General features: G+C 51.7%; 1 protein-coding gene across 3 annotated transcripts in view; it reads right to left on the bottom strand.

The window, feature by feature from the left end:
* The window catches only part of CACNA1H (calcium voltage-gated channel subunit alpha1 H), a 211,315-nt gene that overhangs the window by 46,527 nt on the left and 147,635 nt on the right, over window positions 1-17,153 (bottom strand). For all 3 annotated transcript variants that reach the window (XM_077317197.1, XM_077317198.1, XM_077317199.1), the window contains 3 exons: window positions 14,407-14,499; window positions 12,574-13,351; window positions 10,280-10,707 (listed from right to left, as the gene is read on the bottom strand). In XM_077317197.1, coding sequence (XP_077173312.1) covers window positions 10,280-10,707; window positions 12,574-13,351; window positions 14,407-14,499 — 1,299 coding nt within the window. The remainder of the gene's footprint in view (window positions 1-10,279; window positions 10,708-12,573; window positions 13,352-14,406; window positions 14,500-17,153) is intronic.

Raw genomic sequence — 17,153 nt, 5'->3', positions numbered from 1 at the left:
CACGGTCACGTCGAGGAATGTTCTCCGCACGGGCCCAGCTCCCCAAACCAGACTGAAAGGACACTATGGAAGGATCCAGAGAGTCACAGTAACCTACACGCCGTATTTCCTTCCAGGCTTGCAAATAACAAGATTAATAGATTAATAATCAAGGGCAGTCAAGTTGCATCTGAGGTATGGAGCCCTCTAGTGGTGTTTCTAGGCAAGAGATGAGCAGGGGTGGTTTACCCTTGCTTCCCTCTGCCTGGCAACCTTGAAGATTTTTGGTGGTTTCCCATCCAATGACTAACTTAGGGCCCACCCTGCTTAGCTTCTGAAATCTGGTGAGATTGGCCTAGCTTGGTACAAGTCCAGGTCAGGGCAAAGACAGAGGAGGTTTGCCTCCCTCGCCCCACTAGCGAACAGATTGTTTCCCGGCTCGTCCCAATTTTCTCCCATCCTCTTTATTAGAGGATATCATGGCGTGCCGTTTTATGAGCTCTTACGCCCTTGTGCTACAGGGGAAATCAAAAAAGCTGGACACACGCTGCTCCGCTGGCCCTTTGATGGTGACCTTAGATATAAATTTATTACACCCATCCCACCCAAAAAAAATGAATTAATAAAATCTCTAGAGGCTATGACTCCTTTCTTCTTGCAGACCTGGCGTCTGGAACCACGGATAGAATGCTAAATTCTGCACCACTGCCTGAGTCTACGGAGATTGTGACGCATAATTGCTGTTTTTGCATTGCTTAGTGTAAAGCTAGACACGGATTCTTATAACTGTTCTGCTAGTGCGTTCTTTACGCCCCACAGGGATGACCGGTTGACCCCAGTTTGCTTCCAAGCCCTGGATCAGGCTGGATCAGAACCCACAACCTTACTTGGGTCCAGTAGCATCTCTGAGTCCACAAGATTTTTTTGGGGATAAACCAGTGTGGTGCAGTGGTTAAGAGTGGAGAGATCACATCTGGAGAACCGGGTTTGATTCCCCACTCCTCCTCCTCCTCCACATGCAGCCAGCTGAGTGACCTTGGGCCATCCCCAGTTCTCCCAGAGCTGTTCTCACAGTTCTCTTAGAGCTCTTTCAGCCACACCTACCTCACCAGTTGTCTGTGGTGGGGCAAGGAAGAGAAAGGGGTTTGCAGGGAGTCCTCCGGGTAGTGAAAAGCAGGGTCTATAAAACCAGCTCTTCTTCAAGAATCAAAGCTTCTTTTATTAATCAAGCAAGAATTGTGTGAATCTTTTTTGCCTTCTGCCTCTGATTTCTTTTTTTTTTTTTTTGCAGGGAGTTTGGCGTTATTCTTACAAATTCCCATAAACAATTTGGCTTCTGCGAAGATAATGGAAACGCCGGCTGACGGGACAAAAGAAACGCTGTGAAGGAACGAGAGAATTTCCACCTTCTGTCTCTCCGCGCCTCCAGATAAGCCCTTTAGTTCTCGGTGCGACGAAGCTATCTGGGGGAAACAGGCCTTTAATCCCACGAGGAAATTCTCCCTTTCCCCAGACGATGTCCCAAGGTCTAAGATCTATGGCTTACTTCTACAGGACGCTCCTAACCTGGCAGGGAAAGATTAATGCCTTCAAGGAAATATGGGGCAGAGAGCGGGGACAGCGGAGGCAAAAAGACCTGAGGGAATCCTGTTTCCTGCAGAGATAAATCAGCACTTTTATCAGGGGACAGGAAAATTATTTCAAAGTGCTCCATCGCTGGCACATGAGACGCACCGGATTAGAAGCTCAAGCCTAAAAAGCAACCCCAAAACGCTCGGAGGGGGGGTCATACCAGGGAAGAACCGGCACTGAGGTGACCGTGCTGGTGTAGGAGACGGGAATGGGTGGCCTTGGGACACAGGGGGGGGAAAGAGTTGGGTTTAGTCCGCGCTCTCCGTGGAAGAAGAGCTGGTTTGCTTATATCCCGCTTTTCACTTCCTGGAGGACGTCCAGAATGGCTTACGGACACCTTTCCCTTCTTTCCCCCACATCAGAGGCCTAGGAGAGAGGTGGAGCCCATGTGGAGGAGCTCTGCATGAGACCTGGTAAGCAGCTGCCGGTCAGAGTTGACCCTCCTGACCTGGACAGATGGAGAGCCTGACTCAGTAAGCAGCTTCGCGATTCTTTCTTGTCTGAGCACTGAAAAACCCACAGAGGGCATTCAAAGATCAGCTCCTTCCGTGAGCCCTGAATCCATGGGGGGGGGGGAGGGAGGGAGGCATAAAAACAGCAGCAACACAGATTGTGCTTGAAGGACATCTTAAAAGTGTTGCAATTTGCCGGCGTTATTTTGCGCAAAGCCGTTGGTTGCCCTTGAGCTAATTTTGTGTGCGGGGCAGACTAAACCCCTTGGTTCCCTCTCCCCAAACCGGCTCGGTTTAACGGGTGGATTACCCGTTTTCATATTAGATTTCCAAGGCTTATGAGTGGCTAACGAAATAATCTCTAGATGAAAATCATTTTTAAAAGAGAGAGAGAGACAGGGAGGGAGGGAGGGAGGGTGAAGAGATTAGAGAGGCGGCTCAGGTGGGATTAGGGGAGACCTCCCCATCCGATCCTGCCCCGCCTGCCCAAAGCACGGAATAGTTCAAATGGGTTTAAAGTGCTTCAGATGCACAGGAGGAATGGAATCGATAATACAGTTAAGGAAAGGGATGCATTAGCTTTTGAGCATCAAAAAAAAAATAAAATAAGCCCTGAGTAATGCAACTATATAATTCGGCAATGCAATCCGGCAGTTAGAACGGCTGCTGAAAGACCCTGTAACTGGGTATGTGGTCAGGCAGAGGTTAGGAGTGTCGGTGACGTCACTGAAGCTAGCCAAGCAACCCTGCACCAGCTCATCCCTGGTTGCAAACACCTGTACAGGGGAAACAGGCAGCAGTGAATAGTAAGAGCCTACCCTGGGAGACAGAGAGGGATAATTGTCCCGAATAAGGCAGAAGAAGTGACCTTGGTGGTGGGAAAGAGGTTACATTTGTCTCCACCCCTAACCTTATTTCCTCGGCTGATAAATGGCGTTCCCTCCCTTTTAACTTCCCGAGAAACTCTTCCTGTCAAGGGCTTCCCTTCTCATCAATCCAGCACTGCCGGTGTCTCACAGGACTCTCCCTGAGGTTTCCATGCTTGCGGATTTTGCCTTTTCCATTTCTCCGCGATTGCATTTCAAGTGGTGTGAATGCCGGGCTAGATTAGAGCAATTACCGGCTTCCCCCGGCGGGATGAAAGAACCGGGACATGGCCCGTGAAGGGGGCCCACCTGCAGCCGTGCGCCAATCTCAAACCAGCTTTTCTCGAAACCGGGGCCAATCGGATGGATTTATGCCTCCGCGGATGCTCATCTACCAGACGGTCGGAGAAAATGAGCTGTGAGCGGTGGGGGGACGGAGAAGAATTGTCTCCGGTGACAAGAGTCCAGGAGGTCTCCGTAGAGCAATCAAGGGGGGTGCGGAGGGAACAGAGGCAGGTGGAGTGACCTGCTCAGAGGGATGAGAGCCATATTGTGGGCCTTTTGAGCTGGGCTGTCCTTTCATTCAGTATGGAGGTACCTGCGGAATTATCTGCACGTATATCAGAGCTGTTCTCACAGAGCAGTTCTCTCAGAGCTCTCTCAGCCCCATCTGCCACACAGGATGTCTGTGGGGAGAGGAAACGGAAAGGGGCTTGTAAGCTGCTTTGGGACTCCTTCAGGTAGGGAAAAGGGGGGAATAAAACCGAACTCTTCTTCTTTGAGAGCCGGTGTGGTGTCCTGGTTAGAGCAGTGGCCCCAAATCTGGAAAACTGGATTTGATTACCCATTTCTACTCCACATGCAGCCAGCCGAGGGACTTTGGGCCAGTCACAGCTCTCTTAGAACTGTTCTTGCAGAGCAGTTCCCTTAGAGCTCTCTCAGCCCCAACTACCTCACAGGGAGTCTGTTGGTGGGGAGAGGAAGGGAAGGTGATTGGAAGCCACCGTGCCACCCTCAGGCACGGCTCGGCGCTTTCTAAAAGGAGCAGCTCTTTTCGAGGCCCTTTGACAAGACAGCTTCCCTCAGCGGCCATGACAAAAACCCTTCGCTCCGTCCAGGTGCTTAACAGAGAGATCAACAGCCCTTTCCTTCCCTGCGAGGAGCTCCGCTTGTCAACTCCATCGAAAATATCCCCCGTGTTGGAAAGTTTCAATCAGAAAAAAAATAAGGGGGGGGGTACAGAAAAGAAAAATGAACGCCCCCATCTCTATTACTGCCAAAATGATTCACGAGGGGTCGGGGAGACTCCTTCGGCAAGACCATCCTTCATCCCGACAAACAGACTTATGGAGACTCTCGCTGGCAAAAGGATCTTTCTGCGCCTCTGGCCGCCTGCCGGGATGGTGCAGGGCGGACGGAGCGGAGGAGAAGCCCCGTTCAAGGATGGATGGTGAGTCAGGCCAGCTCGCCAATAAAGCCGGGTTTCTGGAGAGGCTCCTGCAGCTGCAGGACCGCCGTCTTCTGCCGGCCTCCTCAGGAGAGAACGTCAACCGACGGGGAAGAGAGCGGCCTCTTTTTCGAGCGAGGCTTTAATGACCTCCAAGGCATGCAGCGGAGGGGAGAGGGAAAAGGGTGGTGGTGGGGGGGGGGACTCACGGAGAAAATGTGTTCAGGCATCAGATGCTCCAAGGACATTACGATGATTCATGGTTGGTGGGGGACAGTACGGGAACAGCGACACGGATAACAGAAAACTATTTCACGGCAGAAGTTCAGAGATGGTGGCCGACTCTTAAGGCTGAGAAAGAGAGAGAGATGAAGGAGATGCAGGGATTGGCTGAAGTCCTGTGATGTCACAGAGAGCCAGGGCTGCCGAGGCCCCTCCCTGAGGCTGAGAGAGCTCGGAGAGAACCGGGACTAGCCCAAGGTCGCCCAGCTGGCTGCCTGTGGAGGACTGGGGAATCAAACCCAGTTCTCCAGATTAGAAGCCGCTACCCTTAAGCACTCAAGAAGAGCTGGGTTTTCTTTATACCACACTTTTCACTACTACCCGGAGCAGCTTACAAACTCCTTTCCTTTCCTCTCCTCAACTGCCACCCTTGTGAGGTAGGTGGGGTCGAGAGAGCTCTGAGAGGACTGGGTTGCCCAGCTGTTTGCATGTGGAGGGGGAATGGGGAATCACACCTGGCTCTCCCCATTAGAGTCTGCTTCTCTTAACTAGGACACCAGGCTGGCTCTCCCCTTTAGAAAGTACCTTTTACTCACACTGGGACCCCTACAGGCTCCATTAACGGGCAAAGCAGGGCGGCCACAGTCGTAGGCCCACCCGTCCATGCATCATTTCCAGACGACAGAGCCCCAAATAGTTCACCTGTGCCCCCTTCCTTTTCTCCGGCTGCCTGCCACGTCTCCCCCTTGCAAATACTTGTTTTGCTCACAAGCAGCAGGGATCCTTGTCACTAAATTGCATATGCCAGGAGAAAAGGAGTATAATTTGCACGCAGGGAACTTAATGCCGCTGGGAAGAGCCTGTCTATCCACCCATCCATCTCTCTGCAGATGGGATATACCTACAGATAAGGGAGACGAGACAGATATAGTTAAATGTGACACGAGGAAGACCTCTGGCTGCACACCCCCAGCTCTCCCCAGATAAAAGCAACCCCTGTGAAGGAGCCTCGTCAGAAATCCCTGAAAACCCGAGAGTCATTCAACGTGGCGGAGCGAGTACAGCACTGGATCAGGATCCAGGAGACCGAGGTTTGGATTCCTCTCTGACATAGGACCTTCCTGACCATTTCCAAATCGACACTGGCTCAACAGGAGACGTCCTGCTTTTTCAAGCAGACCTCCTCTCTGCTTGCCTCCAGAACAGTGGTTGAGCAGAAGGAGGACTCCCAACGACAGCTAGCCAGTAAAGTGAAATCTCTCCTCTCCTTTTTCCGCTCCTTCGCATACTGAAACTCTCTCACACTGGCAATCCTAGAATACGTGTCTAACGGCTGGACCATGACTTTGCAGTCCAGGAAAAGGCGAATTTTGGCAACAACGAGGAACGACGTAAACTGTCCCCCACAAAAGCCAGAGGCAAAATGCTGTTTCCCTACCAATTAGGACGCCAGTCAACCAATGAGCACCTGGCATGCCAGGGGTGATGTTTCCGGTATTACCGCATCCCTTCTGGCTATTTACTGTTGTGTAAGTGGCTTGCGTTGTGTGGGGAGTGCGTGGCGCAGGAAGAAGTGACAACCGGGTAAGTGTGCAATTAGAAAGCACTTGACCGCCCAGGATGGAAAAATCGTGGCTGATTAAGAAAGGGGGAGGGAGAATTGCCGCTATCTGGGAAATTGAGCATGGACTGAACCTCGTGCTGCAGCAGTCTTCCTCAAAAGAAACCCCCTGTAAGGAGTGTGTTTTTTATAAGCTCCTGAGAAGGCGGGGGCTGGACTGGATGGCCCTTGGGGGTCTCTCCCAGCTCTGTATGATTCTGATTCTGTCTGTGGGAAGCTCACCTCCTCCAAGGTGCTCAGGGTGCAAAACAGGGATGACACTTCCTGTCGAACATCCGCGGCTTTGCACCGTGGCGACCACACCCGCCTCCTCGTTTCTTTGAGCAAAGACCCCTTTTCTCCTCTCGTTTTTGTTGCCGCTTTGAGATCTAAGAGGCCCCTGGCTCTCCTGCTTTGCGAAGAGTAGCCCGGAGCGTCCCCAGCAAAAAGGGTGACGGAGACGCAGGCTGAGTTTCCTTGTGCCGTCGCTCCCGCGCATCCGCCCCGGGCAACCCCCCCTCCCCCGAGGGCCGCTTTCTGATCTCCATCTGCTTCGGCAGGAGGCACTTAGGAGGAATCCTGGCTCACTCCGCGTAGATTGTGGGGAGCCAGCTTGTTTGCAAGCTAAGCTGCGGCTTACAGAGTCCGGCACGTACGGAGGCCTCCGTGGGGCTTGGCTCGGAAGCGCCTGCTTTCTGTTCCCAGCAGCTGCCGCGTTTTATCCCTCTCGGCTTGGGTGGGTGGTGGAAAATGGCGCGGTGGCCAAGGCTGCCCAGTCGCCGAGGATTCTGGAAACGCACCGTTCACCCAGACGCTGAAGGTCAGAAGCTGATTCTGGCCCGAGTCAAACAAGGCTTTTCCTTGAAATTCCTTGAAATTCTTCACCTGTTGGCCCCGCCCTTTCTTGTGAATGGTGTCTGTGATGTCACCAGAGGGCCACTTCTCATAGGCTCACTGGGCAGTGATGTCATAATAAGAACATAAAAGCAGGGGAATAGACCAGCTGGGTCTGACCAGGGAGGGTCCATCTAGTCCAGCCTCCTGTCTCAGACAGTGGCCAATCAGTTCCTCTGGAAGGACAACAGGGCAAAACAGCTGAGGTTTCATAAGACCCTCAGAAGAGCCCTGCTGGATCAGACCAGGGAAGGTCCATCTAGTCCAGCATCCTGCCTCACCCAGTGGCTGACCAGTACGTCTGGAGGGCCAGCAACAGGGCAGAGAGGCCTTCCCCTGAGGTTGTCTCCTGGCTCTGGGATTCAGAAGCTTTGTGCTCCTGAACGTGAAGGTTACCCTCAGTCTCCATAGCTGGTAGCCCTCGATAACCTCCATGAATTGGTGTAATCCCTCTTTTAAACTGTTTATTCCTGTGGCCATCCCTGCGTCTTTTTTCAGCCAGTTCCACATTTTAATCACTCCCTGTGTAAAGTAGTATTTCCTTTTTCCCAGCCTGAACCTACTGCCCATCGGCTTCACAGGCAGCTCTTGACTTCTAGTCTTTTGTGAGACAGAAAAAAAAGCTCTGTTTCTCACCTCTCTCCACCCCACACACATATATACCTTATAAACCTCCCTCGTGTCCCCTCCCTAGTTCTCTGTTTTCTAAACACAATCCTCCCGGATTCTTCCACCCTTCCTCCTTGGGAAAGGGCTCCAACACCCTTAGCCCCTCTCCTCTGTATTTATTTCAAGCAAAGGTTGGATACACACTTTTCTTGGATGCTTTAGGATGCTTAGGGCTGATCCTGTGTTGAACAGGGGGTTGGACTAGATGGCCTGTATGGCCCCTTCCAACTCTGTGATTCTATGATTCTATTTATTTATTGTTTCGACTTATTGTCCACCACTCTCATAACTGGTTCGTGGCGGGTCACAATTTGCCCGTGTTAAAAGCCCAATTAAAACCCCATTAAGACCATTCAGGACATTCATCCATATACAAAACAGGCTCCTAAAACATTTTAAGGACATGGCGGTCTACAACACACTAACCCCCCAAAATCTAGTACAGGAGTGGGAGGAGGGAGCGTAGGTCACATAGTGGGTGCTTTCGCTCTTAGCACAGGGGGGCCCATCAGATCTTCCTCGCTATGCCGGCCTCAACCCTAGACCTGGCGGAAGAGATCTGTTTTGCAGGCCCTGCGGAAGGCTGTACTCTCCCCCCAGCTCTGCAATGTCCCTTCGGCTCTGCAATGTCCAGAACAGCACGCAGGACTCCCAATAAGGCCTCACCGCTTGCTTGAGAGCGCTCAGGGGACTAATTCGGGAAGAAAAAGGGGACAGAGACCAGAGAAGGAAACGAGGCCGAAAGAGCTGCAGCTCACGGACAGAACAATTCCCATGGGAGGGAAGGGTGGATGTGCAATGAAAGCTTCTCCAGGCAAACATTTCTGCCTCCCTGCTGACGGCATTTCCACGCTCCAAATCCAAATGGGAGATTTGGCGTAGACTTAATCAGCGCATCGTTATGCTGAACTTTCACAGCCTGGCTCCGTGGAAACCCAACGGCGTTCTCCTTGGAAGTTTTCCCAGAGATCCCGGCAGCATCGCTTGTGGTTCGGTCTAAACCGTCTATTTTATGGATCTGAAGTTCCACTCTAGTTTTTTGGGGGGGGCTTAAGGAGGTTGCAGGAAAGCAAACACGAGCACAAGAATTCAGGATGGAGCGAAACGTCCGGAAGAAGGCGATTTTGAAACGCACACTTCCAAATTGTGGGAGGGGTCCCCCGCTCCCTCCACTTAGGAGGGGATGGGGTCTCAGCACCTTGGTCAGCAGCTGTGGGTCAGAGGAGGCCAGACTGACCTTTCTCAGGTGAAGGCAGGTTTGTGGAGGGAGAGGCTGTGGCTGAGTGGCAGAGCCTCTGATTGGCACACAAAAGGTCCCCAATTCAATCCCCGGCACCTCCAGTTAAAACGACCAGGCAGGAATTGGTGGGAGAGCCTTTGCATGGGAGGGCTTCTGGAGTTTGGGTCCTGCTGGAGGACCTCCTGATGGCCCCTGGGATTGGGCCGCTGTGTGGCACAGAGTGTTGGCCTAGAGGGGCCACAGGCCTGATCCAACATGGCTTCCCTAATTCCCGCTTCTTTCTTGGGATACCAGCTGCAAAGGGGAGAGGGGGAGAGGCAAAGACAGCAGGGGCTGGACCTGAAGGCCTGGATTTGTCTGACTCCGCCGGACTTAACTGTTCTTCCAAGAAAAGGAGAAAAGCGGCTAAGAGGCAAGCTGCCTTTCTCTTCCAGGGCCCCAACCTTTCGGCTCCGGCTGTGAGTCATCGCCTTTCGTTCCAACCAGACAAGAGGGACGCTGTGCCTTTGCCGTTCAGAAGCCGTTTCTGGGCACCCCGCTGGTCTCAGTATTAGTGTGAACAGTACGAGGCTCCCCTTTCTCTAAACACTTTTAAAAAACCCACAAAAAATGACAACAAGGACAGCGGAGAAAACGAGGGCTTGTCTTACCGTCACGACCAGAGGAGGGCTTGGGCGGGGGGGGAGGGAGTTTATTTAATCTGCACACAAAATAGTTCAGCCAAGCTTCCTTAATGACCCCACTGCTCAGGGCTGGGGGTATATTCTAATTCACGGAGACGTCTGTATCAGTTGTTCCATGCCATGTCTGTCCAGATGAACACGCGCAGAGCATCAAGGCCGGGTTCGAGAGCAAGGATCCCCAACGTGGCCCCCACAAGCACCTCTTTCCCTGTCTTTTACATCACCCCTCTTCTCCCTCGTCCTTGCACTTCCTCTGTGTGATTCGTTCCGCCTCCCGTAGCGGCCATTTTGCGGTTGGCTCCGCCTCCTGCGGCCACCATTTTGGTCTGCCACCCTGGGTCAAAATGCCAAAGGGGCCCATGGGATCAAAAAAAGTTAGAGACCCCTCAGGTAAAGTGCCCTACTAGGATCTGGGAGATTTACGTCTGAATCCCCTCTGCAATTCCCAGAGATTCCATGCAATTAAACATTAGCCCATTTTTAAAAAGGAGACGTGATCTGCCCTGAGCCCTCGGGGAAGGGCAGAAACACAATCACAAAAATAAATCCGTCTATTCCTGCAGAAAATGGACCGAGCCGATTACGGGCCACCTACCTGCTCGTGATACTCGATGCCCATGCTCAAGGTGTTGATCAGGATGGCGATCATGATCCCCCGGTTGAAGTACTTGCTCTCCACAATCCTCTTCAGTTTGTTGCCAAAGGCCTTCCAAAGCCGGGCGACCCTGTTCCTCTCCTTCGGTTTCTTCTTCTTCTTCTTCTTTTTCTTCTTCTTGTTCCTCTGCTGCTGGATCTGGTCTCGCTGGTCCCCGTGCTTCACGTCCTGGGTGAACTCGTAGACCCCGGCGTTGTCCTCGTCGGACTTGTAGCTGTCTGACTCGCTGAACTCGAACTCGGGGTCCTCCAAGATACTGGCGCAGTACGGGCAGTTCTGCAGCTCGCAGTTCAGGATGCTGGCCTGGGGGCTAGGCAAGGAGCACGGCACGTTCAGACCGGACAGCCTGCTGGACGCCCGGCTAAGACCTGCAACGCAAAGAACTTGGTGGCTTCATTTATTTAGTCAATTTTTATCCTATTATCGTGATCTCAATTTACTGGCCCCCCCTTCTCTAGCAGCAGGCTTGGGGTGGCTAGCGTTAGTTAAAACCCGTACGTGATAAGTATAAAAACCAGTATAAATAACTTCTAAGATTTTAAAACCGAATACCCTATCCTTCCCCAATCTAACAGCGGAATAAAAAATGAAAGTCAGAATTCCCGATTGTATGTTAACAAGTTTCTTTATACCCTTGGGCAGGATTTACTTGGCCAAAGAGACTCGGATTCTTTCAGAGTGACCCTCGGACCCCGTGCATTTTGGTCCTGTTTTATTTTTATCCTGCCAGTTTTATCCGATCGTTCCCTGCTTTAACAGCGGCATAAAAAATGATAGAGTCTCGCTTGTACGTTAACAAGTCCCTTTAGTCCCCCTAGGGCATTATTCATCTGGCCAACGAGACTTCGATTCTTTCGGAATTTGCTCGGCATCCCAACTAAGTCTCCCTAAATAATGATCCCCATGACAGCGGCCTCCCTTCGACCTTGTCGTCTTGCCAGGCAACCTGGACATCCAGTATGCCCCTTCAACTGATGAGCACCCCTAGGTTGTGGTATTAACCGTTCATTTCCTTCTCATTCATATTGTCCCACATGTTCCATGTACCTTTCCCATTCCCCACTGATCTTATGCGCACAGCCCTGAGACGTCACAGAGACATCACAAACAAACAAACAAACAAACAAATAACACCTCCTCATCCATTCATGATATTTTTGCCAGGTCGTTCACAGTCCGACAGTTAAAAAGAACAGAAACTTGAATAAGCATGAACCGAAAACAAGGAAAAATGGAAAAGGAAAGGAATACTGGCCCCCATCCCACTAAATTCATTTCTAAAGGACAACATTCTCTAACAGGACTATTCAATACCTTCGTCAAAACTTTCAAATAAGCGTCTCCATCCATTCAAAGAATGTTTTTAAACATTCTGTTTTTTTTTCTGGGAGTCGCAATGAATAAGTTCTAAGACAATTCCAAATTATCTTGAAATCATCCTTCTTTTTTCTCCCTGGAATTAATCTAATCTTATTTGTTAATTTCTCAAGAGCCAGCGAAACGAGTCAATCTCTTTATCAGTCTTCCAACTTCTTCTTCTTCTTTTTTCTAGAAACTTCCACCGAGCTTGGTCCCCTTTCTCTGACAAATGACCCAGCTCTTAACCCTTCCCAGGTTTCTCCAGCCCTTGCAAGGGTGACATGTGTGGCCTGCAGGAGCTTCAGAAGCCAAAGAAGAGAGATCGAACCCGATTTCTAGTCACTGGAGGTGGAGTTGTGACGGGAACAGCGCTTTGCCCTCTCCGTGAGTTCCCGAATTAGAATAAATTATGCAAAACAGTCTCATTTGCGGAATACGTTATGCACAACCCGAGACATAATGCAAATCTGCTCAATTTGCACAATTTATACCGGCCCTGTTAGACCGCGGGGGATGCATTAATCTAGAGTGTAAGGCAGCGCTAGCTAAAGGGGGATAATTTACGTCCTCCCTGGCATGGGATAGGAAAAAAGAGCATGACAAAATGGACACAGAATGCGTCTGTCTTACAGGAAAACAACTGAAGACCAATCACAATGGCTCCATGCCTCTGAAGTAGAACACTACAGTCAACGGGCCATGCTCCATCCATCCCCCGCAGGGAAAAACAAACTCCCTAACCCACGACATTTATGAAGCATTGCCTATGTGTATAGCAGTCATTTCTCTTGCAATGTCCACGAACCCCTCTTTTACCCATCCGCCATTTTGTTTTGCCCAGCAGGAGCTCGGACAACGTCAAGAAAGCTTCTTACCATGTTCTCCAACCAAATGCTGGAGCTTCCCGTAGGAATCCACATTCAAGTGAATCGGGCTGTTGACCATCGCCACCGGAGCGCCGCCATTTTTATCCCCTTTGGACACTGGTGCGACCACACCCCTGCTGGCGGGAGAAGGCAAGATGGTGGGGTAGTTCATGCTGCCGCGGTTGGTGAGCTTGACGCTTGCCGAAACATTGGAAGACTTGCATTTCACCTGAGCTCCTTCCACGTGGCAGTCGGCGTGGAAAACGCTGTGGACGGACTGGGAGTCCGGCGCCGAGGAGCTGCGGATGTTGGGGGACGGTGGCGGGAGCATGAGTTGGCTTCCGGGCTTCATGACCTTCAGCTCCAGGTCGCAGATCTCCGGGTTGGAGCGTGGCCCTTGGGGGCTTCCGTTGCTGATGTGGTAGTGGTGGTGGTGGTGGTGGTGGTGGTGGTGGATGAGGTGGTGGATGGAGGTGATGCGCTTCTTGCTCCGGCCGCCCTGCCCGTTGCTGGGGTCGCTGTTGGGGTCGACCTTCTTCCGCCGCTTGTTCTGCCAGCTGTGGTAGAGGCGCAAGGTGCGCCGCTTGACTTTCCTGAAGATGTGGCAGATGTACTTGAGGAGTTCCTCGTAGCAGCTCCCCGGCTCGGAGAAGCTGGCGATTGTGCTGTCGTTCGAGAGGTAACGGGCCCGCTGCTCTTTCATCAGCTGGTTCTCCCGCTGTTTTGTTTCAGAAAACTGTGTTGCTATCACAACTAGGCACAAGTTAATCATGAAGAAAGAACCGACCTGGGGAGGGGGGGGGGGAACCCAAAGGGAAACAGATCAGGCACAACCCAGAGGGGTGTAAATGTCTAAAAGAGACACGCTAGGCTATGTCGGTCAGTGTGCTTGGGGAAAGGCAATTGGGATGCCCTTATTTCGACTTGGGAGGGGAGCATTGAAAGGGGGCGGCTTCCTAGCTTGGTCCTCAGCCCATTAAGGTGGGAGGGGAAATGTCACGGGCCCCCTCCGGAGCTCCACAGGTTCCTGGGGCTCTGGGCTATCAGTATGAGTAAATTTAATGTCTCCCATATTTTTTCTACTCTTCCATGTTGCTTGTTGTTTCACTTCATACATTATTGTTAATCTAAGTTACCAGGATTGTTTTATGTGGACCGCCCTGAGCCTTCGGGGAGGGCGGTATACAAATATAATGAATGAATGAATGAATGAATGAATGAATGAATGAATGAATGAATGAATGAATGAATGAATGAGTGAGTGAGTGAGTGAGTGAGTGAGTGAATGAATGAATGAATGAATGAATGAATGAATGAATGAATGAATGAAATAGAGCTCTGGTTGGGAATCCCTGCTCTCCTGTATTAAATGTATTAAACAAACTTTATACATTCCACAAATATGCCTCCTTGGGGGGGGGGGTAGAGATCCAAGGACTATGCCAAGATATCTCTCCACCACAGTTGCCGTAAAGAAATAAAGACTCCTTATCCAATGCTCAGGGTCACTTGGGTCAAATGTAAACACAGATTTACAAGCTATTATTCTGGCCTGAGAAGTTGGGAAATCAGATGGATATTTTGGGGAGGGCGAGACAAAAGCCAGCCTCCCTAAGCAAAGCTCATATTGAAATAAATGATAGTCTTTCAGTTCCTTCATTTCTCTTCTCCGACCCCATGACTCACGATACGGCATCTAGGATGACCACAGTTACCCCCGGAGTCAGGTAATGCAAAGTTTCTTGGGAGAAGCCCAAGAGTTCGGCAGGAGAGTTATGGCTTTCACTTGTCTAAAGAGACACGACAGGCCCACCCGCCTCTCCGGGCCGGCCCCATACTTACTATTATAAGCAGTATAAAATATATAAAATTGTAGAAAGAGTGCGCGTCCATGACATAGTACATGATGTCAACCCATCCTTCCAAAGTGATCACCTGCGGGGAGGACAGAGAAAGAGAGAGGGGTTACCACCGGAAGAGGATATAGGAAAGGGGAGAATTTGGGGGTCTCTAGTATTTCCCACTGGCCACTAACAGATCCTTTTCGTCTGGGACCTTCTGCATGCTAAGTGCAGGCAGAAGACAGCCAGCGTGGTGCTGGGGTCAAGAAAGGTTAAGAAGGGTGGAGTCTGATCTGGAGCGGGGAATCTCCTTCGATTCCCCGCTCCTCCACATGTGGCCATCTGGGTGTCCTTGGGCCCGTTCCAGTTATCTGAGAGCTGTTGTCGCAGAGCACTTCTCTCAGAGCTCTCTCAGCCCCACCGACCTCACTGTTGTAAGGAGAGGAAGGGAAAGCGGCTTGTAAGGTCCCCTGGGACTCTTTTGGGTAGTGAAAAGCAAAGTATAAAAAAAAGCCAGCTCTCCTTCAACCAGCCAGCCAGCCAGCCAGCTTCTTTTTACGTGTTAGATCATGTGCCCAGTCCACATTTTCACAGTTCTGAGCAGGCAGAATGTTTGTGAAGGTTCCCTAACCCCTCTGTACACAAACCAAGAACTAACATCCCACAGCCGATCTCCATGACGATTTCAAACGTGCATCTGTATTCTTTCTTTCCTCCCAGCTTTGTCCGATAAAAGAAACGGGATCAACACACAAACAGACGCAAAACTGCCCTGCAAGCCCACGTTCTCCTGGCTTTAATCCGATACCCCGAGCCATCTCTCTCGACCGACTCCCAGCCCGTCCTGCCAAATCACCCCAAATCGGTCTTGACTTTGCAAACGGAGATGCAGATCAATGCCGGGCTTTTGCGAAGTCCGCAGGTGACTGGGGGGCGAGATCCGCCAGGACGCGCAGCCCAGGGCATAGCTGTCTCCGTGAGAGGAATATCATTGCACTAATGAGGACTGTGCCTGTGACCCAAGGAGAGGCCTGCGGTCTGTCCGGGACCTCTGGCTGCCAAATACTGACAGCGCAAACAACTCCAGAGTTGAATAAATGGAAATCCGGTGCCAACCAGCTGTCAGCAGAGGAACCGGAAGCCCCCCTGGCCCACCCTATAAGGTTGTGGTTCCTCAAGGGGTGGGCCGAACCTGGCAAGAAGCATTTCCCCGAATGCATCCGAATCAGTAGCCGACCCCTGTCCGACTTTGGGCTGTCAATAAGTTGAGCTGTCGTTCCAGGCGCTCCCCACCTGAAGGCTCATCCCTAGACCTTCCCCAAGGATAAGGCCTGGCCTTTCCCCCCTGGCTCAGCCATGCTTCCTTCAAGAACATCCATGGAAAGAGAACCAGAAAGTGGGCTGCTCTTTCGGGCGGCTTGCGAAAACGGTGCACACAGACGCACACACAGAAGCACCAGAGGTGCGCATTAAAACTGGATCACTGTCCTTGTGGCTGCTGTTTTAGTGTTAGATGTTTGAACAAGCCAGAAAGGGGCTGTAATTAAGTGGCCAAGCTTGTGTTTTCCGTCCCCTTTTAGTCGCAGGAGAAAGGGAACAGACTAGAGAACTTAATTAACAACGAGAAAAACACGCGTAGCCTTCATGTGGGCTCTCTTCCTGACTCACTCTCAGCCACGTGGTTAAAGCCCAAGATGGCCCAGGCCAGCCTGGTCTCCTCAGATCTTGGAAGCTAAGCAGGGTCAGCCCTGGTTAAGTGTCTGGGGGGGGGGGGAGACCACTGAAGAAATCCAGGGTTGCTACACAGAGACAGGCAGTGGCTCAACCATCTCACTTGTCTCTTGCTTCAGCCTGCCATTTCCCATGGCTAAATCTATTGGGTTAATGAACGGGATGGCCAACGGCCCTTGGGCACTTGAAACCCTTTCCCCAGGTGGAGACAGGGGCCATTTGGAGCCCGAGAAGCAACTGAGGCTCTCCTAGGGTCTCAAGTCCCTTAAAGCTCTGAGAACCAAGAGAGGAAAGCCGATCCTGATTGTTTATCTTATTAACGGCCACAGTCTCCGTGGCCGAATGCAAAGAAAAAACCGAGGCCAGCTGGCCCTGCAGGAAAGAAAGCCAGATCCCACGAACTACTAGGCTTGCCAACCTCCAGGAGGAGTCTGGAGGTCTCCTGCAGCTACAACTGATCTCCTTGTGCCCTCTGCAGGCCCCAGCCCCCCAGCCTCCTGGTATTTCCCCACCCTGCATCGAAGGCCGCACGGCTCCAGAAGAAGCTGACTTTCCTTCCGCTTTGTGCCAGGCATTTGCAATCTGTCCTCGTCGCCGTCTCCCGATGGCTTCCTTCGCCGGGAGTTTGGGAGACTTTCTGGAGCAGCTGTGGAAGCAGGTGTTCGTCTCCCTTTACGTGCCAGGATGAAAAATGAGCCGAGGGGCCAGAAATGTGCCAGCCGCACCTCCTCGGCGCACGTTTTGCTTTCGGGCCTGGCAGCCGCTGAGCGGAATGCCGAAGAAAGCCCTTGCAAGGCAGAGGCCGTTGGCAGAGGACGATTCCCCACTTTTAAAAATAACATGAGCTGCAATTCCGGGGGATCCCCAGGTCCTGCCTGGAGGCTGGCATCCCTGTTTCTGTGGCCTTCGGGACAGAAGAACTGGGTTTGAGAAGCCGCCCCCAGTGGTGCCGGAACATCACGCCTGTGGGATCGGACGGCGTCGAGCGGGACGTGCCAGCCCGACGCGCATTTTGTT

Source organism: Paroedura picta, chromosome 17 (genome assembly GCF_049243985.1).
Source record: "Paroedura picta isolate Pp20150507F chromosome 17, Ppicta_v3.0, whole genome shotgun sequence".
NCBI lineage: Eukaryota > Metazoa > Chordata > Lepidosauria > Squamata > Gekkonidae > Paroedura > Paroedura picta.
This window is presented reverse-complemented; position numbering and strand designations above follow the sequence as displayed.